The following is a 22,159-nucleotide window of genomic DNA, read 5'->3' as shown; positions in this document are numbered from 1 at the left end:
TATTCATTGCATTAATGCATAAGGCATTGGAGTCATTTTTATTCATACCATCCCCAGGGTATTGGCTTATAAATAAATTTTCAATGGATCTTTTTCTCCATTGGAGGGTGAAATTCCTATTTTTTCAGAGCAGAATTCGCTGATTGATATCGTGTTGAAACTTTTCTCATATATTTTACATTTTTCCTTCCCTTCATCTTTACTTCCACCTCAGGGTATGTAAAGAGATAAATTAGCAGTCACCGTTTTTTCGGGACCTTCATCCTATGCGATCACCAAAATAGTTTGAATTTGGAATGGCAATCCGTCATCCCCAATTTTCCAGTCTGTCTGTTAGAAAGTTGCAAAAAATGACTGAGTGGACGGAATTTATTTCACCACTTTGTAAGAAATAACTTCCTGTAAATCGTTTCTTCCCTTCTATACTCCCTATTCCTTGATTGATTTCAGTCCTATTCAGAAATAAAATTTATTTTATGAATTTATGAAGTTATTTTCGTAAAAGAGTATGCATCCATTAGGTATAAAATTCCGCACGTAAATAATTTTATCATTAGATTAATGGATAGTTTTCTGCCATTAAATTTATATCTCTGTTTTAAAATGATAGTGGTTCAAAATATTTCCCCCATTAGTTTGAAATATTACCTGTTTATTCAACTCAATGTGGGATTGTATTCCTCTTATAATCAAAGCAAATTACTCTATACATATTATGATAAATATTACTGAACTAATATTCAACTGTGTAATACTTACATTTGTGGTCCACAGTCTGCGAGAAAAGCGTCGCTTGGATTTCCTTGAGTAATGCGTGTATCGAAAGTATTGAATTAAATTGAGTCCATACACCCTTCGCCTATCAAATTACTTGCCAATAAAATTTGGTCACGCTCATTCCCCCAATCTAAACCTCGTCGATGACTGAATTTTGCTATTTCTATAATTATATGCTGGTGAAAAATTTGCCTCTATTTTATATCTTATTACTTAATTTCTTTCAAATAATCCTGGGTCAATTGGCATATTAAAAGTGCATCGTGAAGAAACTGTAGCGACGATATTATTTTATAGATGGCATTTGAAATACGTTTTGCGAAATAACTCAGTTGATGTTTTGCTCGGATGTAACTGGGACTGGATTTGCCGAAGGCCAGGAGTCAAAGTAAAAAGAACAAGCCATGCAGCTTATTCCAAAATAAAAACCACAATACAAGCTTTAATAACTGTTCACTATTCCACTCTCGATTCACTAAATGCGTATTCGTTCGAGCGATTCCACGGAAAATAGAATGATTACATCGCTCAACCAACACTAGTCCTCTTCCCAGACCGTTTCTCAACCGGTGGCCCTTGCCCTTTGCGCCGATCTCTAACCATCAATCCTCCTCCAACTCTCCTTTTCCATACACTTCAGCCCCCGCTGCTCATCTCTTCCACTCAAGTCCTTTGTCTTCAATTCGAACGCCATAAATAAGTCAGTGCAGTGGCCAAGCTGCCTGTCTTCGTCACCTCGGGAACGGACCATTCTCCGCCATTAATCCTGTTTACCTTTCCTCGCAGGTCACATTTCCCCTCCCCTTTTACTCCTGGACCCCGGCAATGCTTCCTCTTTCCCGATTCTCGTTAGATCCATCCCATCGTGACCCTATTACGACACGCATCCGTCAAAAGTTTAAATCTTGAAATACATGACCGCCATTAATACGAGATTTTCCTATATCAATTGCATGTGGTGAAATTAGTACGTGCTCATCCTCAATCAGGAAGCGAATCAAGAACTAAATCATGAGTGGCAGAAATTATTGGACCTCCATGGTCTGGGGAATCTGTCCTTCGTCAGACAGCAACGTTTAAGCAACTTACATTTCTGAAAATAGGAACATATGACCAACTTCATCTCTTGGATCACAATAAAATGAATATTTTTTTCGCTTTTATGGTAAAAAAATCAAGGAATTTCTCTTAGAATGTTAAACATAATGCCTCGATCCGACGCACAATTAAAAGAAATTTTATCGAGATAATCGATGGGTGCAAGTAATGTGAAATATTCTGAACTGAATTTCTGCACTTCATAATTCAATGTAATCTATTTTATTTTTTCTGGAAAAAACTAGCATCTTTACGCGGCATAAAACAGAAACATATTGAGAGATCCCCTTTATTTAATGGAAACTAAACCAAATAAATGCGTGTCTACAGTGAGAGCTCACCGTGAACTTTTTTTTTGCCAAGCTCTGGAGAAATACGCTCTCGCACACTGAATTTCGCCGCGACCGAGGGATTGTTCGCGCTCTCGCTCGTTAAGGCGCAACTCGTTGAGGCATGCGGAAACCTATTTTGGTGCAAAACACGCGCGTCTCCGGAATATACATCCGTTGAGGCGGGGTGAAGTCGTATTTTGCCGGGCTAGGGACGTCCGCGGAGGGAGAAGAGAACGAGGAGGGCACGGGAGTAAGAGAGAGAGGAAGAAAGAACTGCAGAGGGTGGGGTAATGGAAAATTTTAGGAGGGTGATGTGAAGGAGAGAAATGCTCGAAAAAAAATGACGAAATGTTCAACTGCGAGAGGAAGTATGCGTGTTAACCCGATGGCCATCGTAAGGAAAGGGGAGAGAGAGGGTCTGGGAGGTAATACGAGTGGGTTAATGGGTTCATACTAGCGAAGCTTATCTAAAAGAATTCTTTCGCTGATGGCCACGACCTCAAAGTAGAGTCTGTGAAGAGAGCTCAGACGATTCAGGAGGGGGTAATGATTTTGCATGGGAAGGGTGCGGGGTAAAGCTCTTCTGCTCTCAGGAGCAAGATCGTTCGATGAGGAGATAAATGGACGATAATTTATCGTGCAACTAAAGAGTAGGGAAAGCGTGCCTGAAATGTGTTTATGGTTTTCGCTAATGGCCACATAATGGCGGATATGGATCAAAGTGGATTAAAACCTCTAACCGGCTCTCGGACGAAATTTATCTCAGTTTTTATATCTCAAGCCAGACTCTAGTAGTGGAAATAGTAGTCACTTGATAGTTCCTTAATAATTGAATATCAAACTTTATCTGTAAATGTGAAACAGTTTTTTCTTAGTTTTAGCCCCACCCATTGTGAATGATTATTTAAATAATGCAGTTTTCATGCACACGTCTTTAATTATTCCCCGCTACCTAGCCCATTCTTTTGAGAAGTGGATATTTATGTTCACTCACTAAAATATTAGTAATTTTTCATTTATATCCAACAAAAATGGTAAAATTCCTAAAATGGAAAAAAGATATGGTAAGTTTTCGTTGATAGAGAAGTTCAGAAGCCTACGGCCGTTATTATTTTTCCCTCATTTATGAAAAGTGAGTTGGTTTTCAACACTTGTACCACAAAGTGGTAGCATCATTGCTGAAACAAAAGCATTAACGAGAGGAGAAAATTCCATGATTGAAATTAACAAAGAAACTCTATAATGTACCTAAAATATTTGGTATAGGTTAGTGTGAAAACTAAGCTGTAATGCACCGCATCCATAGCAGTCAATGTCTAAATCACTTTAAACAATAAATATAGTATGTTGACTATTCATTTGATGCATCCTGTAAACATGTAAAAATAGTGATAACATGGATTCATTATGAAATTAAAGGTAGAAATTCTTCACTATGTTGGTATTTGCCGATTTAATTCTTTTTAGTGGACTTAGAAAAGCGAAGGAATGTTATTACAAATGTATTCCATTATTTTAGTCTCATCCGTAACGTACTCAGAGGTTACGTATAATTTTCCCTCGATCGATATTCGTCGGTGTTATGCAGTATCTGGGAGGCCTCTAGGGAACTTGGGAACTAGGGAAATGTTTCATTAAGTTTCTTCGAGATCCTAGAGCACCATAAAAATTTGAACTCAAAATATTTTGATCAACAAATGAATTTTACAATGCAAGAAATCAGTCAGCTTATTCCTGCATATCGAAGAATCTTAAAGGTAGTATTAAATAATGTGCTCGCTGTATCAAAGAGAAGAAACGGAAATTACGAAGAGCGTGAAGTGAAGGTAAAACAAATATGATGATGAAAGTATCAAGAAAAAATAGCACTAAATGAGGAAAAGGAGAATGAGGTATTAGTTAGACGAGAAAATGAATAGCTTAAATACTTTAATTCAGTCTGAAAATGATGCAGGGAACGAGAAGATTGATTGCGTAATAATTGAGCCTGGGATAGAGCTGAAAATGTGCGCCGAATACAAATATTTACATCATTTTAGAAAGGAACTGAAAAAGGATGCTGGATGGAGAAGTGCATTATTTACTATCCAGATTATATTAAGATTGTAAAAATATGCGGCCAATGAGGGATTAATATGGCCTCAATACAAAAAAGTGCAGGGGGCAAGAACATATGTGCGTGGGCGAATAGAGCCAGGAAATGGAAAAAAGGGTTCGAAGATCCAGATTAAGAGAATAGAAGCAAAGTCATCAAAAACAAGATAGAACGGAAAGGAGGGTAACGAGGGCTTGAGAGACTGGGACGTGAAGAGCAAGAATAGGATGGGCGAAAGGTCGAAGAGGAAAAGGTAATTCCACCGGGATGCCTTGAAAATCAGATGGTTTTAGAGCCGGAGCATTGCTTTTTATGCGTCCTCATAGCTTGGAAACGGGGAATTGGTTCAACGAGTGGTATTATTTGAGCAGTGTACTTGAAGGAAAGTTTAAAAATCAGTTCTCTCCGTTTTGAATGCTTTTTAAAGATATAGATAACCAGTACCAGAGAAAGGCTATTCCACTAAAGTGCACTTTGAAACGGACATTCAGCGTTGGTCAAATCATACTCGAAATATTGGACTAAAGGGACAAAAATAATAATTTTTGACCGTGAAAATTCTTAGTATTTTGTACGTACCAAAGTGGTAAGCATTAATGTGAGCAGTTAGTGCGTGGGTTTGAGTGCACATGGATATCTATGGGCCGTTTTCGAGACAGGGCAATAATCGGAACTTCCTCTGTGACCTACTTGCGACAACAGTGCACTTGGGTGGTATTTACGGAGCCTTTTTTCCTCGGAGCACCTCTTAACCCTTAGAACTATCAACTTAAGAAAACCTTCACATCGGTGGGAAAAGTTATGGTCACAATGTGAACTGACGATTGGTAGACAGGTCCGACCGCTTTATTTGTTTATGATAAAAGGCGTTTAAATTCAAAAAAGGCATTCCAGATCATTATTAGCTTGTAAGTAACCGGTTTAGGGTATATTATTGACGGACCCTGGTACTACACACTACTGTATTCGTGAGCACTGACTAACATGGTACAGAAATTCCTTAACTCCATTCTACATATTACAACGACTCATTCTGTAGCGCTGCATTTTTTATCCCCGTGAGTTAATTCAAAATGCCTATTCTTTTCCTCCCTTTGACTCGCTTTTCTAGCATCCTTCCCTCCATTACTGTCATCACCATCCCAATGCCTCTCAGTGTCTCCAGAATCCACTGGCTCTACCATCATCGAATTTCAACCAACAACTGGTCTCACTCAACCTACCATGCCTAGGATTTCGTTTGTTTTCCTCTCCGTATATACTCTTATAATCTTCTCCATTCTTTTCCACAACCATGTCTCGACGCCTTCGAATTTCCGTTTATTCTCATGTCTCTTCGACTTGCGTTTTCGATCCATAAAAACCTACGCTCCGTATAAAAGTGTTCCCTAGTCCCCTCTTTACGCCTTTACTTTTATGTGTGTGCCATCAACTCCCGCTTCTTTGTGAACGCTTCTTTGCCCATTCACGATGTACTTCTAGAGAATACATCTAATTAGTTCCATCCCTTGTTCATATATGTGCATCTCTGTGACATTAAAAATTTTTTTCCATTTAACTCAACATAACAGTCAACCGAAAACTCTCAAGCGTAATGCATAATTTTAATTCTTAGAGTTTGAGGTGGGTTAGAGTACCCTAGTATTCTTTTTTATCAAGACGGAGTAGATATAAAGATATGGTGGAGCTCATTATATTTGGAAACTTTTGATCGATAAAAAACATAGATGGCTCTACCGTACATTACTCAGAGTTTGTATAGCCTCCGCTAGAGCTAGAAGAGTTTTTCATACTTAAAATACGTCGTTTAGCGTACAAGAAACCCGCGAGATTTAACAGCCATCGAACTTCAACGTCAATTGAGTGATACATGCGGCAATGGTGTAATGGATGTGTTTAAAATATTCGTTCGTGGGTGCGACATTTCAAATAAGGCCAAAGATCGCGTGGAAATGAAAACGAGAAGACTCAGCTCCGTACCAGCCGGGATTTCCAGTGGGCAAAAGGAACCGTGACCGAAACGTTCTCTTCGACAATGGAATAATGGCGTCTACGTTGTGAAAAATGTATCCATTAGAATAGAGATTGCGTAGCTGAATTTACAAAAGTTTTAACTTTTTGTTGTAATGAGTCGATCCGAAATAAATTAGAAGATGTAAGATTTTGAATCCACTCGTATTACGTCATTTTCAATGGATTTTAATAGCTTTGTTGCACCCTCAAATAATGATTAAGAATCCGCTATCGATCAGTTAAGAAAATAGGATATCCATGGGATTCGCCAGAAAATTTCTCTGGTAAATAGGTAAGCGAGTTACGATATAGACTCTTCTTGGATGAGTATCGACTAATTTTGGCGAATCAGGCCTTCGGGTGGCGGCAGGTATAATATATGACGAAGGGTGTTGGGTCAAGGAATTTGAAACGTGAGCAGGGACGTGAGCGGGAAGTGTTGGGAACGTGTTTGACAGCCACCCGTAAGGACGAGGGAAAGCGAAGGGACGGAGGACGTGACGTCGGTTGCGGTGGTGCGGGGTGTAAGGGGTGCGAGCGCTGGGGATAGCGATGAAAGAGGTGAGGTGAGAGCAGGATTCTAAGGGTGGGGGTGAGAGGGAGGAGGGGGGGGAGGGTGATTCTGTTGATACTCAGGCGGTGCAACGCGCTCCGAGTGTTAGCTCAAGTGGAAGCGAGGAAAATGTGAGAAGATGGCATCAAATAATAGGTAGAGTTTACCAAAGTGCAAGATTAAAAAGCATGTCGTCCATGATATAACGTCTAAGCTTTAAAGAGGCAGTTCAAAGCTGTGCAGGTTACGCTTAATGCGGTGATTAAGCTCAATCATCCTGGAGCTGTATGTATAGCAAAGATTTTATCAGCGGAGAAGGTCGAAAATATGGATTTCAAGTAGCTTGGTTAGTGGTGCGAGGTGAAATTAAGACTTCCTTAGGGTTATTCTGAGTATGGAAGCTAAAAAATTAAATTCTTCTTAAATGCATTATTTTTCACTTTCATCACAAACTTATATTCATTCCTTATTATTAATCCGTTGTTAGAGTGGAAAATAGCATGCGCAAATTGCACTCTCTTAAATCAAATCCACCCCAATATGGTCTTCTTACTCTAAATAGTATGCATCATTGAAGTTATTCAAGAAACTCCATCTGTATATAATGGAAACTCAGTTAAATATAAATATTTCATGAAAACTATTGTTCATACTTCCTATAACTTCATATTTAATTTCTAACTCATAGTATTTTAAGGCAGATAGTGTATTCTCTACAGTTATTTAGATTTAAAAAAGCTTTTGATTGCTGAATGAATCTTGATAACTACGAGAAAAGGTCTTAAGATTAGTTAAAAGTATGCTCAGTTATGAAGAATAATTATATTCTCTCTCGCAATATTTTGGGGATCACTGATTCATTGTTTGGTGATTTATCTCCTAAAAAATATATTTTCCTCAAAACAAATATTTATTTCACTTATGTGGTAATACTTAAATTATCATATACTCATGCACGTATTGAGATATTTGATGCATTAGTCTCCGTTTTGAGGTGGCATGATAACACTACGCGGAGCAATTATGATTAAGGAAGAAAACGTCAATGAAACTTAATAGCAGTATGCCTACCTATTTTACAGAATGATAAATAGCGTAACTTAATATTATTTCTGCCTTCTCGAAAATTAGAAGAAAATGAACAACTATACAACTTATAAACATATTTCGGTTTTGGACCAGGTAGGTAGGTATTGTGCCGGATAATAAATAACATTACTTAATTAATTTAAAAATAGACATTATTTCTATGTTCTCGTAAATTACAAGAAAATGAACAATTGTAACATGAGCCAACTAATATTTCGATATTGGGCCAGATATTTTGGCAATATAATAAGCCTAATTGCCTACCGAGTCTAATTGGAATATGCTCGTGGGTAACTTAATAGTTCAGAGTAAGACGACCATTGTTGAGAGAGAGCCTTGGAACTTAGGAATGACTATCATTGCCAATTTCCTTGTGTAATGTTGTTCGAAATTTTTATTCTCTGAGACTAAGCATAAGAGTAAAAAAAGTCAAGGTTTAAGAACTTTTAAATAGTTTCCACCGGCCTTGTCTTGCGTACATTTCCCCGCAAGGGTTCCTAGGTTATGAGATCACGGCGTCTGAGATACTGTGGCGCCGGCTACCCGGGACTGCAAAACAGGATAAAGGGGAAGAAGCGGATCTTCTCTCGAGACTCGGGGAGCTCTCTGCACCCAAAAACATTCATCCCTCTTCTCCCCTTCTGCCCTTCCCCCATTTCCTCGCCTCCACTCCCGTCAATCCTCCACCACCCCCCCCCCCCCAGCTCCCTTCCCCCACTGCTCCCATGGAGCACAATAATAGCCGCTTCACCTGTCCAAGCTTGGGGCTATACCAATATTCCCGGTCTTCCTCAACCCCCGAGAACCTCTTCCACCTCCTCCTCCTCCCCCCTTCTCCCCCTTTGCATCCCTCCCTTCCCCACGACCCTTCCAATTCCCTCACCCCACGACTTCTTCCCTCACCCATCTTCCCTCGACCCCGTCTCTCCGACCGCCGGATTCCCTACTCTGCTCGGCCGGCACCCTTCCTCGCTCCGCCCAACACCGGCGAACCCGTCTCCTGTAACGAGCGAGTTGCCGCGCGAGACGACTTGAAATCGTTCCAGGAGCAATTCATTGTTTCCGCCCTACTCCTCCTCCTCATGGAATGTCAGTTGCTTAGTTTGTCTCGACTTCACGAGAAATTAAATTATCATATTCTCCTTCCATTGAGGAAACTCAAGTGGATTTTTCACGACTGCTTCTCGAAGAATTTACTAGTTTTTCACAGAATGAACTCCTCGTGACAAATATCGAAGAGAATATTATTCCCACAATTTTATTTGAAATTATAAAAAGTACAATGTTATCAGAAACTTTCAAAAACTGATCCTTTTTATATGTAAATTGTAACGCTCCTTCATGCACTAGTCTTATATTTTTGGGGAATGTGTTTCGAATGATCGTTTATTCCTTTAGATTAGATAGTCATTTTGTTCCTTACACTTCATTTATGGGCACTTGATATGGGACGAAATTGAAGAAAATGGTGAATATTCTAGCGATTTAATTCACCGAAATTCTCACCGTTTTCTCTCCAATCCCTATCCAATGTCTAAGATTTAGCGCCCCGACTAAAAATAGAGATCACTTCCTCGACAAAGGAGGAAGTAACGCATAACAGTATAATTATTTGCAGCGCCTTTAAATAGACTCCTTTCAATTGCCAATAAACCTCTGCTAATAGTGAACCGCACTTCTCTCTCCAAACTGACTCACTGCAAGTAATTACTATAATAAACTGAATTCCTTCGGCGTGCTCTTCTATTTCCAAAAATAGACATGTAAAAATACCAAACTTAAAGCATAAAAAATTCCTACCAATGGTTTAACTAATTTTGCTTTATTCGAATTTTTTGTTGGTGAAAAAATTATAATAACTCAAATAAAGACGAATGCAGCTTGATGAAAATTTTCTATTGCGGCGTTTCTTTAAAATTAACGAGCCGGAAGAAAAGGTTCTACCATTATTATATGAGTTCACCGTTGTTAATATTTGTAATTTAAATCTAACCATTTATGCCTTTTCGACAATGTTGCCAGAAAGCTAAAGTAGAAATTCACGATGAGGTAAGTTAAGTATACTTCAAAATGTCAAAATAAAATTTAGGAAACAATTGTTTTAACAATACATTTCTTTAATTTAAACTTTTGCATTTCAGTTTTTTTAACTTTTCAGCGGCTTTTGAATTAATTTTTGCAATTATTAACAAAAAAATTAACTTTCATTGAGTTTCATCACAGTAACATGACTGCTACGAGTCTTAGTTCAATATTTGAATAAGGAATCGGCAGGTAAATACGTCTCCAAGAAGATAATAAGCTATTCATACATACCACGTTAGAAATTATAATTTTTCTCTTCAATTTTTAATAGGAAAACCACTGTGTCAAATGTCACTAAAAAAATAGGAACGTCAAAGCCAAGTAAAGCGTATATAATTAATACGCTTATACGGACGTAATTTTGTTTTGCAGCGCTCTATTTTGCAGCACGACAAGGAGATTAAAGCATCGTTGGTATGGTTTAAGAAATTGCAAGGGATTTGGTTACAAAATTGAAGGTTTCCATAAGCAAATGTCCCTCTGTAATAAAATAATAATGTTAGGTATGCAATCAGTTATTGAACAATGTGCGACAAATATGGCAAATAGCAGTGCTTCCATCTCGACGGTAATTATCAACTTTCCAGCAAAACAAATTGAAAACATTTTTGATATATACTCATGCAATAAATGTGACTCAAATAATGTACACTAATTTCTAATTTTTTGTGCATTTAGTACCAACATACAACTGTACATGGCATAACAAGAAAAGTATATCACCTGCTTTTAACGAATACAATTTTTGGGGTTCAACGATTGACAAATGTTTGTGCTTCTCCGAGTATATTTTCTGATTAAGAAGCTCAATTAGTTTTAAAAAAATGGGCGTAAAAATTATAATGCTAAATACAAATGTTGAAAGAAGTATGTATAGAAAAATGTCTTAATAACTGAACTATGAAAATCAAGTAAGAAATAACAATTCCCCTCGCGCAAATGCAATTCCGGCATGTATATTATAGCAAATATATTGAGGGGTTCACTAAGCTTGAAAATTATTAACAAGTCTCTTCTTAAAAAATGCGTTACATATGTTTTGAAACATGAATTTGAGATTAATTTTTTTTCATTTCCTAATTTTAGCACGAGAAACAGTAAACGAATTGAATTTTACTAAAAAAAACTTGCTTATGGCATCATACAGATTAAGCTATGAATCATTAGTTTAGCGAAAAATCAAATTTTTCCGTTTATATACGATATGTACAAGAGATCGCTGATGAAGCTAGCGATAAACATAAGTATAGGATGTGCCCCGTCAAATAGACTTCTTGAAAAGATATGTTCAAGAGTGTGCTAGTGTTTGCTTGTGTTTTCAGGTTTGTTCATAGAAGAGACAGATAGTAATATACAGTTTCTAAAATTGACAAAAGTTGTAGCTTTCACAAGAAAGGAGTTTTCATACATTAAAGGCCTTTTCTCTGTGAGAACCCTCTTACGCGATGAGTTCGGCCATCGTCTTCCATACTATCAGCATCGTCATCGATCATCATCATCGAAGAATTATTATTCTGTGCTTAAATTCCTCCAGAATGTTAAGCAGAAGGGAACTCGTCCAAGTGTCGCTAGAAGCTGACCATCTTCTTTTCAGCCGTCGCCGACTGTTGGATCGAAGTCTTCTTCACCCTCACTGTAGACGATGTGGCTGAGGAAGAGGAGGCGTTGACGCTGCCACTGCCATCGCCCATCTCGGCGGCCTCCGCCAGGCGAGCCGTCACCATGGCCCTCCGCCCCGCTCTCCCGGCTGCCCTCTCCGCCAGCTCCTCCATCTCGTTCTCGATCTCCGCGATCCTGGCCCGCGACCTCTTGGCGCGCATGGCCGCGGCGGCATCCTCCTCGGCGTCCGCCGCGCTGGCGGCCTCCAGCGCCTTGCGCGCCGCCTCCGGCTTCAGCGCCGTCCACTTGGTCATCGTCCCGTTCTCCAGGCCGTTCTCCTCGGAGGATTCGCGGAGGGTCCTCCGCTTGAAGAAGCTGTCCGATTCCAGGTCGCCCAGCTCGCTGGTCTTGAGGCCGACACTATCCATTAGTCTGTCGGACATAGCGATTTTGGGCCGGCGACGTAGGCGGGAGGAGACGGAGTCCGGATCTTCCAGGGTTTCTTCGAGAGTCATGGATCGCCCGGCCCTGGCAGCCCTCATTCTTTTGAGGGCGGCTGAGGTGATATCATCTTCTTCCTCGACTTGAGACAACATCTGGGATGCGGCAGAGTGGTTGGACGATGTGTTCATCTCTCCTGAGAAATCGTGGTCCCCGACTTTAGACCCATTTCAAAACGGAAATTCATCAAAGCTTCATTGCAACTTATTCTAATTTAAGAGGACTCCACGTCTATGGGGTACAACATTCTCTAAATAGTTCTCATCAAAACATTTTCCCTGCGCCACAACTAATTGGGACCCATTTCCTTCACAACATTAAACAGTTAATTATCTTTATGCGAAATGATGGAGGTAAAATGACAGAACCTAAGCGCTTCATATCTTAATTTAAACTCTCTCGCTTCAATTAAGTATGGAAGTGATATAAGTAATTAAACTAGTTGGTTATTCAATTGATGACTCACCCGATTAAGAAATACGTCACCAATCTAAAATTTACCATCGCAAAAAGGGAAAGTTTCCTCTCCCCGAGTTGGCAACGGAGAAAAGGGGATTAGTTAAGCATTTGGTTAACGAACCCAAGTAAGAATTACAACATCCGTGTTTGTAAATATTTTCAAGGTTGATACTATTTTATAGTAAAACTCCATCAAAAAATCTTTTTTAATACTCGTTTTTGAAATAATAGTTGCGTAAATCCCGAACTTTGAAAATTATTCCTCTTTGTTCATAGTACTATTTATACTGATAAACAACAGTTAGCCACGTCCACATTTTAAGAATGTTTACTATTTTTGGAAAATATTGTTTTCGGGTGATATTTCTATTTCAGACGTCATGAGGCTAACACGTATACAATTGAGGTTTAGCGGATCTTAGTCTATAACACTTAAATTTAACCCAGTAGCTTCAGTCAATTAAAACTACGAATTAAAAAAAAACGCCCATTTCATTTTCCAAGTTGGTGACAACTGCCGCCTATGATTTCAAAGTAAAATTTGTATGTTTTTTGCTAAAATTAAATATCTTAAAATATACGGACTAATAATAATGGCCATAGTCAATAAATAAAACCATGCGTTTAAAACTGATGGAGCTTTAACACTAGTTTCCTTCCATCTAATTCTACAACTACAATGTTTCATAGGCAGCAGCTTGTCACCAACGTCTAATTCCTGTAATCAATATTCTTGCCTCATAAAGAGTAATTTTCTAATTCCATTGAACTTCATAGCCAAAAGGATGAACTGATATTTGCGTTTATTCACCTTTTCTTTGTTCGCTGTCTTTTTTTATTTATGCGCATAATGTGGTGGTTTTTGCGATAGCTTTCCCGTCGTAGTATGAAATAATTATCAAAGAATATATTTATGATCCGTTGCAAATATGCCCATTTATCATAAATAGTAATCTTCCCCCCCTGAATAATCCCACCCATCCCACCTACAGTCGAAGTGAATAAGCAGCTGAGATATTCAAGAAATGCAAGTCGAGAGAAGTATCACTCCTCCTGGAAGGTAAACTTCATCGTTTAGTTTCCAAGACAGTCTTCACCTTGTGTGAAATAATTGTGTGAAATTGACAGCAGAAATCATTTTACCCCAACAGGGGTAAAATGTCGCGGCGAGTGCGGCTGGAAAGTTATAAAGACCGTTTAGTTCAAAACTAAGCTACGGCAGGTTAGGCACAGCTTAGTAAAAAGCATTAGGCGTTCAACTAAAAATTAAGTAAAAAGCGTTTCACTAAAGTGCAAATACTATCCTTTTCAGCAGTAAATGAATGCGGATTTTTCGTGTTTATAATCAGATACAAGTTTACATTATGTATGTGATAATCATTTTATTCGATCCTTAAATATCAACAACATTTCTATAGAAGTGCCATTTCTTCAGTCCCTGATAGTACAATAATAGATATTTACGCCATTCATGGCTGATAAAATAAACAAGAAACAAAAGTTTGTTTCCATTGTCACATAACATAGATACAATGATTTTGCTCTTGTTCAATATTGCACAAATATCATTCAGAATGAGTAATTTTCCTGATTTAGGCTGGGTTTCCTATGACGTTGTGTGCGTTTCAGTAAAAAAAACTAATTGCCAGAATTTTATTTTCTTTTAACTGGTTAAAACATGTGAAAACGTTGGAATATTTTCAAAAATTCAGCTATTGACTATTTATACTAAAGAGAAAATTAAATAATAAATGCATTCAGAGGTTTTTTACTATGTTTTACGTAAGTCGGTCAAAGTGTGTTTCAAAATAAAATTAAAAATAAAAATTTTAAAAAAAGGAAGCGAACAAAGCATAATGTTGTTTCTTTTGTTTTGAGCGAGGTGAAACGCATTTGGTTATTTTAAATCCACAAATGAGGTATGTTTTCAAATGTGAGCTGCCCGCTTTCTGAGGCGAGGCAAGAACCCGTTACATTTCATTCTCCCGTTCTCTCCCCCCAAATCCCTGAGTCATGTGCTTAGAACTGCTTCGGGGGTTTCCCCAGGTAATCCTGCAGGAGGATCCTCAGGGGCAGGCCGCCTGATCCCTTACCAAGAAGAGACGACAGGGAACGGCGTCTTGGGACGTCGTCTACTTCCACGAAAGAAGCTGGTCTTCTGGGGAGAGCGCTCTCGAGATCCTCTGCAGGGCGGCCGGAGTATTTCCTATCCAGTCGGTCCATCATTGGCTTGTACAATTGCTCTCCCAAGCTGTAATTGTAGTCATACAGCTTCGTTCTTGGTCTGCTCAATGGACGTCTTCCTGCCATTGTGTCTTTTGCTTATGGAACTGTTTCGAAATAAACAAAAATTATTTAATTGAAAAATAAGAGGAATATGAATTGAAAAGTTTAAGAACTAGAAGCAACGAACGACACAGGTTACTGGAATTTCATTTCAAAATAAAATCCAAATTGACTGTTTGATCAATGATTCATTTCAATTTTCTTTACCAGCAGCGTGACAAAAATAGTTTTCAAAAATATTGTAATTCACATCGTCCGAAATATTTAACTTCTTTCATACATCCTGAGGTAATGAATTTTAACACACAACAACCATAACAAACCGACATATGAAAAATTTCACCTCTGAGGGTATTGCAAAACTAATAAGAATACAAATGTAAGGGATTAATTTATCAAAGAGCTCCGTGAAGGTACTGCTGAGTTGACGCATGACATAGTTGTTGATGTTTTTTGATATGTTTGCGGTACACCCACTTAAGTGGGCACTTCAGTGCAAGATCAGATTCCAATTTCTAAAAGGATTTCCGATTTCATTTAGCCGGCGAATATAAATTGAGTACTCTCTCAGTCTTTCACTTTTTGAAATTCTGTTTAAAATGAAATGCATCGGCAATATTATTTATTCTTAGAGTCTTTGTTGGGACTGCGATATAATGCCGGATTTCCCTTTTGTCGGATATATGCATGAACGTCGCAAATACTTTTGTGTGTGTGTGTGTGTGTATATATATATATATATATATATATATATATATATATATATATATATATATATATATATAAAGCAAACAATTATTTAGCTGCTAATACAAAAATTATTCCATGACACTAATAAATAATTGATGAGCTCCAGATCCAGATTTAAATAGCTATCGGAAACAGTTGCCTGCCTCATCGTTCTCGATAGCAAGTCTAAGGCCTTTGATGGAAGTCAATCTTACGTGAATGTTTCCTTTCAGTATAAATTTCAACCTACGTAAGACTTAGCCACTACTGATATTCTCGCAGCGTAAAAAATTAATCGTTCAACACACAGGTATGCCTGTAGGTCTTCATTGTGAAAATCTGGATTTGGCATAATTTAGATTTTGGCTAGAGAAGCAATTATTCGAACAGGAGATGTTTATTGTCGCACATTTAAGGACTTAAGAAATATTAGAAAAATAACAAATTGCTGCCTCAAGCAGAACCTCTTAACTAGATCTAATGCACCATTCTTTAAGTACAAATCATGAAATATTTTGCCCATGTTTCCATTTATTTGCTTTAATTCCATGCTCTACTTTATTATCACTAGTGCGCTAATGTGATTTTCTACATATTATTTTTCTACATATTTTTATGCACACCTAGCAAATGTGGATTGTCTTTACTATAGGTTGAGTTTATAACAGAGATCTTTGACTCAAAAACCGTATTTTTCAGATTCTTGCGTTCAGTTGAAATCAACTATACACTTTTTCCGTGCCACATCCGGGTGGTTCACTGATGTTTTTGAAACGTCCGTCTAATGACTGAGGAGCAAATTGAGATTTGGCTAAAAAGTTAGTATTACTCAGGACCCTGGCCAGTTTTGGACTCAACAGTCATCTCCTTAAGCAGAATCCTAAAATTATGAGAAACTTAGGACAGAATTGGTATGTAACTCATTTTGGCACTACGTACAAGAATGAACCATTGTGTTAAATGTGGCTGACTCTGACTTTCAAATGTCAAAATTAACCCACCAATCAGTGATGCAGTGCAGCTTATTAGATGGAATGAGCGACGTTTTCAGCTATGCTTGCATTAGGAGATTTTTAATGGAGAATTTAAGATTTTTTCCCTACTTTAGAATGCCTGAATTTACGCTTTCTCGAGAGCTTGCCAAGTGATAAGACGGAAATAACGCGTCCACAAAAAAAAAGACACGCGACCGGTGCCCTTCGGCGCCCGTCTGTATACCCGGTGCCGAGCGCTTGTAGTACGTTTCAGAATTAAAGCTAATTCAATTTCCGTCGGATTGTATTAAAATATAAACCAATTAATATGCAGGAATTTGCTTGGAAGGTATATTGGAAGTAATGGGCCATAATATTTTGCATCAAGAGCTGAAATTAGTAAAAGGCCACTTTTCTTCCTTTGAAAAATTTAAAATTTGTGATTGAAACATATTATCAATTCATGACTTCGAGTGATACATAAAATGAAATAAAATAAATATTAGCATTTAAATTATTTCCCAAAACCTCCTAGAATTATTGATATGTGTCATTAAATAACGTACTGTAAAATAAAAACTAACATTTCCATTGGTATAATAAAATGAAATCTACTTATTTTAATTAAGTTCATATATATGTATAAACGCACACATACACACACACATATTTTTATTTATTTATATTTATACACATGTGTTTGTGTGTACACAGGTATAAACATAATTCCTATATATAAAATCCTATATAAATCCTAAAAACCAGTGTAACGGAAATTAGGGAAACAAACGACAGGATCGCATTTTTATCATTCTATTCCATTTTACCTGTAGCGTCATTTGTCATTCCATTTGATGAGGTCGTATCGTTCCGTAGACCACATTCAATTCGTATTATAAATATTTCCATTATTTTATCATCAAATTTTTAGTGTTCTAAATCGTTTGAATATATACAAAATATGATATGAACAGACTTCTGTATTCCATTTCAAGTTTTTTTTTATAAATTGATCAATAATATTGTCAGTCTCAAATAAATGATTACCGTAAATTCTTCCAGAAATCTACATCTCTTTAACCGAATACCGACTAAAATTATAAAATTTCTAAATATGAACTATTTTTCTTACACAATTCTCTCAATTTTATAATTTTCTTATGTATTATGACCTTTAATGTGATTTCTAAAATATTCCTCTCCTTGGTTTCCGTGCATATTGGGAGATCGTTCAGTTAAACTAAAACGGAAGTAATAAATAAAAAGCCTTTTCAAAATGATACTTCGCCATTTCTCTATTGATAAAAACCTCTGGTAAACGTTAATTTGGGCTAAAGAGAGTTAATGTTTTCCTCTCGTTATATTTATAAATGAATATATATATATATATATATATATATATATATATATATATATATATATATATATATATATATTACAGTTTATATGAATAAAATCACATATGGCGATTTCTAATATATAATTTACTTATTTAATGATAGAATCAAAGGCATCCAATTTGGTCTCGTTTAGCACACAGCGCACACAATATTGCTGCTTTTCCATGCTTAACTTCATTAGCAACAAAGGATCTATTTCAGTTTACAAAATTTGGCGACGTCGGCGCTGCAAAATTAATTAGGGCAGAGATCACAGAGGTAAAAAATAGAGTATCGGTTGACTCTTGAGAACGGATCAGAAGTCTTTGGCTGCAGTCTCCACGCATTCTAAATTTGGAACCAACCAAAAAAAGGGGTCAATCACTCTACCGATGATATGAAAAACATTTATACTATCGCGCAGTGAGACAAAAAATATTTGTTGTGATCCATTTACTCTATAAAATAATTACCTTAATCATCTAAAATCCAAATCAAAACTTTTATAATAATCAAATAATTAATAAATTCACTGAAACCTTAGTTTTTATCCAAATGATATTCTTATCAGTTGATTTTCTAGCCAAAACGATGACTGTAACTATTTTTTATTATGTTTCACATTAATTTTATTAAACTATAATTTCAAATATACTCACTATGGACGACACAGCATTTAAATACTGAACTGTGCTAGTGTAAGTTTAGAGAGTAATAGCAGCGAATATTTTGGTACCTAGTTTTACCTCCCAACCCTATTTAACCTATTCTTAAAACCATAATTTGCCCATGCTCTGCGGCGTCATCACTGCATCAATTTTCATTGAAGGCATCCAATTCATCCCGCTCTTTTTAGAATTTTACCCACCCAATTCCGTTCAAACTACTGTGAAAGCATGCATTTGTAAGGAAGTTAAAATAATCCAGCGAGCTGAAAACAGCTTGAGAAGAAACATCGTGCGCTGGTATTCCAACATAATTTCGATTCGATAGCAAATCACTGAGAACCACCCTCAGAAAGAGGAGGTTAAAATAACAGCCAGAGTGCAAAGATCAAAGGGCAAAAAGTTGAACGGGTAACCGGATCCTTGACGAATGCCGCCGCGAAAAGGTCGATTTCTACTGGGAGCACATCCAAGCGGAACAAAAGAATCGCCATCCCCGCGGCACAAGCACGCACACAAAACCGCGCACAATGAAACACACCTCTCACCTCTCTCGATTCGAGCGGCGTGCGAGGGAGCGGCACTCCTGTTTTGCGTCGTCCCTGGAGCTCTTCTCTTCGCCGAGTCCCTCAACTTGGGCTTCCTCTTCTTCGCACTTGCTTCTCTCTCTCTCTCACTCTCTCTCTCTCACTCTCTCTCTCTCTCCTCTTCCCGGTAAAATGAACGAAGGGCTCCCCAAGCGCTGCGTCGTCGGCAATCGAGAGAGATATGTTCTGTGCCGTTCACGGCGAGAGTGAACGCGAACGCCCTTGCTATTTGGGAACCTCTCCCGCCCACCCCTAGCTCCTCCGCTCTATCTATCTCTTTCTCTCTCTCTCTCTCACACACACACACACACACCACGCCCCGCGGATCTCCCACCTTCTTGCCCTCCCCACCCCCATTGCACACACACACCACCCCATGCCACCCCCACCCTCAACCCCTTCGCAGACCGCTCCCCCCCACCCTTCCGCCACCACCACTTCCTCTTCCTCCCACCACACCATCATCCGAGGAGGGAAGCATCGAAGAGGGAGTGTGAGAAGGTGGGAAAGGGGGTGGGTTGCGTGTGCCAGGGGCAGTTTGACCCATCTCCTTCCATCTCGCCACCATACCATCCTCCCACACACCAGCCACCCATTCCACCACCACCTGCCACTCACGAGGGCAATTCATCAGGTCCCTCCTCCCGCACAGCATTTGTCTTTTCCCGATTTCTGACCTTTGGGAAAGCCTTCTGCTGGGTGTCGAAGACGTTCCGTCAAGGGTCCGACGAGCGATTACTCGGGGGACATCCCGGAAGAAAAGGTTTCGCGGCGGGCAGTGGAAAAGCCGTCCGCTATTTTTGTGGTCATCGCGGAAAGTGGGACGGAATAGTAAAATTAAAGAACGGAAGAAAAACTTAACCTAGAAAACGATATTTCCATGGAAGAAATTTTTCCAAGTTAGTTATTTTGCTCACTCATTTTTTTTTTTTTTAAGTTGTAGAAGCACGCTTTTTGACCTCAAAAATCGTTTAATGGGTACCAAGCGTTATTGGAGAATCACACGAGTACAATATCTGAATTCATCGTAGAAGAAATGAATTAATGAGCCGGTTTAAATTAAGAAAATAGATAAGAGAATTCAATGAAATAATGCAGTGTACCATGATCAAATTACTGGTAACATATCTTCGAACTTTATTTGGAGCGTGAAGTAACAATAGGATGATTTGATAATTCGAAAAATAGGCCGTCAGCTGAGTCACCCCGCATTACCTTCCATTGAATCACTTTAATTACCTTCTCCCCATTTGTATCGCATGTGAAGATGCAGAAATAGCGTCATGATGTGAGTGCATGGTTAAACGGGATAATAGGTTCAGGTGTGTGTGTCAGTGGATTTATTAGCCTGACTATAGCTTTCTCAGTAAGTAAATTATAGCTTCCTCCTTCAGTAGTCGAATCTGATGGATGACTCTTCTGGTTTCTAGTCTACTCTAGTCTAGACCAGCCAATGGCTTCCGTTAAATTGTGGTTGCATCACATCCTATAATTTATTTCATCCAACCTTCTTTAAATAAAAGAGCAGAGTCTCAGAGGACCGAAATGTGACAACCTCTGGAGCACCGTGTGATTTTAGACGAGCCGTAAATGGAAAATAAAATTGTGATAAAATGTGTTTCTGGGTCACCCGTTTCAAGTTTCTGCTCTACTGAGTCGCAGAGGAACGTATTTCGCGAATGAATCTAACCGACGAAATAAGCGTTACTTATCTTCAGGAGCACGAACCCACTACCGTTTGAGAGTTCATCCACCAGGTGCCCCCCAATCCTACCATTTGGCAAGTTGTACCCGTTTGTAAATAAATCTCGATGAAGTCTTTGGGTCAGGTGTAGCAAATTTATGATATGGTGGGAATCATTTTTGGGCCAGTCAGAGGATAGCATGCAGTTTGATGCAGGAGTCCGAAAGTCGCTTGATGAAGTCGTCCACGTGGCCGCTCATTCCAGTGGTTTCATAAACCATAAATTGGTTCTACTTTACTGCGCAAGCTTCGAAATATGTAACTACTCGTGTTAATTTTTCAGTCTACTTCAAATGCTTCTATTTCTTGAGCACCCATCAAGAACACATCTAGTTCCACCAATCGCCTGTTATCATTATTTTTTATATGAGTTTAGAGGATAACGATTAGCGCATTTTTATACATCTAACCTACTTCATTGCACGGCGGAACTTTTGTCTATCAAAATGACGATGACCCCATCTCGTAAAATAAAAAAGTGTGTGCGTGTATTCTGCTTTTCAAGAGAATTAAAATGTCAACGATGAATCAAGGTTATGTTCTGTGCTAACTGCAGTTAGAGTTTCTATTCTCAAAATGATAATTATCTATACAGCCTTGTAACTACTATGCTAAATCCTTTATGAATACTCCGGAATTCAAACTAGCTTTATTCACGCGCACATTTGCCTGAATTTTCTTTCTGACAGAACCCTGTACCCGCATTGGCATCTATGGTTCATCGACATGGTTCATTTGAAGAGTGTTAATAGAATCATTTTGCTAGAGCCAGTATATTTCGCATGATAAAAATAATGTTATCCACCTGATATTTATGATTCACAATATGAAACTCGATATTTATGATACACGGTAATTATTTTATAGAAGGAACAAGCGGATAAAATGTTTTATACCGATACAGCATGTCATCCGTGATATCAAATTTATTTGAGGAGGTATGTATGATACGATTTGATTGATAGAGTAGTCATGGAAGCATGCACCAAACTATTTGTTACATCTCATAATCACTGCCACGCTGATGTATCATTATACTGCGATATTTATTTTGTATGAAGAATCGAAACTAAAAATTAATCCTCCTGGTTGCGCTCCACCTATTTCTGTAATTTATTTCTGTGTATTTTTGGTTTCTGTGGTTTTTTTCCAGAGGTTGTGACATTATTGCCCCGAAGTTCAGATACCCATTGC

General features: G+C 38.2%; 1 protein-coding gene across 2 annotated transcripts; it reads right to left on the bottom strand.

Moving 5' to 3' along the window:
- Nucleotides 1-10,071: 10,071 nt before the first annotated feature.
- On the bottom strand, nucleotides 10,072-19,450 carry LOC139690115 (uncharacterized). Of its 2 annotated transcripts, none has more exons than XM_071587354.1 (3): nucleotides 19,176-19,450; nucleotides 14,695-14,931; nucleotides 10,072-12,278 (listed from the first exon to the last, which is right to left on the bottom strand). In XM_071587354.1, the coding sequence occupies exons 2-3, from the start codon at nucleotides 14,909-14,911 to the stop codon at nucleotides 11,611-11,613; spliced, it is 885 nt and encodes a 294-aa protein (XP_071443455.1). In that variant the 5' UTR covers nucleotides 14,912-14,931; nucleotides 19,176-19,450; the 3' UTR covers nucleotides 10,072-11,610. The 2 variants fall into 2 exon arrangements, with proteins under 2 accessions (XP_071443455.1, XP_071443454.1); XM_071587353.1 differs by having other exon boundaries at nucleotides 10,074-12,278; nucleotides 19,183-19,448.
- Nucleotides 19,451-22,159: the final 2,709 nt, after the last annotated feature.

Source organism: Hetaerina americana, unplaced genomic scaffold (genome assembly GCF_022747635.1).
Source record: "Hetaerina americana unplaced genomic scaffold, ioHetAmer1.1.p SCAF_3, whole genome shotgun sequence".
Taxonomy (NCBI): Eukaryota; Metazoa; Arthropoda; class Insecta; order Odonata; family Calopterygidae; genus Hetaerina; species Hetaerina americana.
The sequence above is the reverse complement of the archived record's forward strand: the minus strand, read 5'-3'. Positions and strand labels throughout refer to the sequence as shown.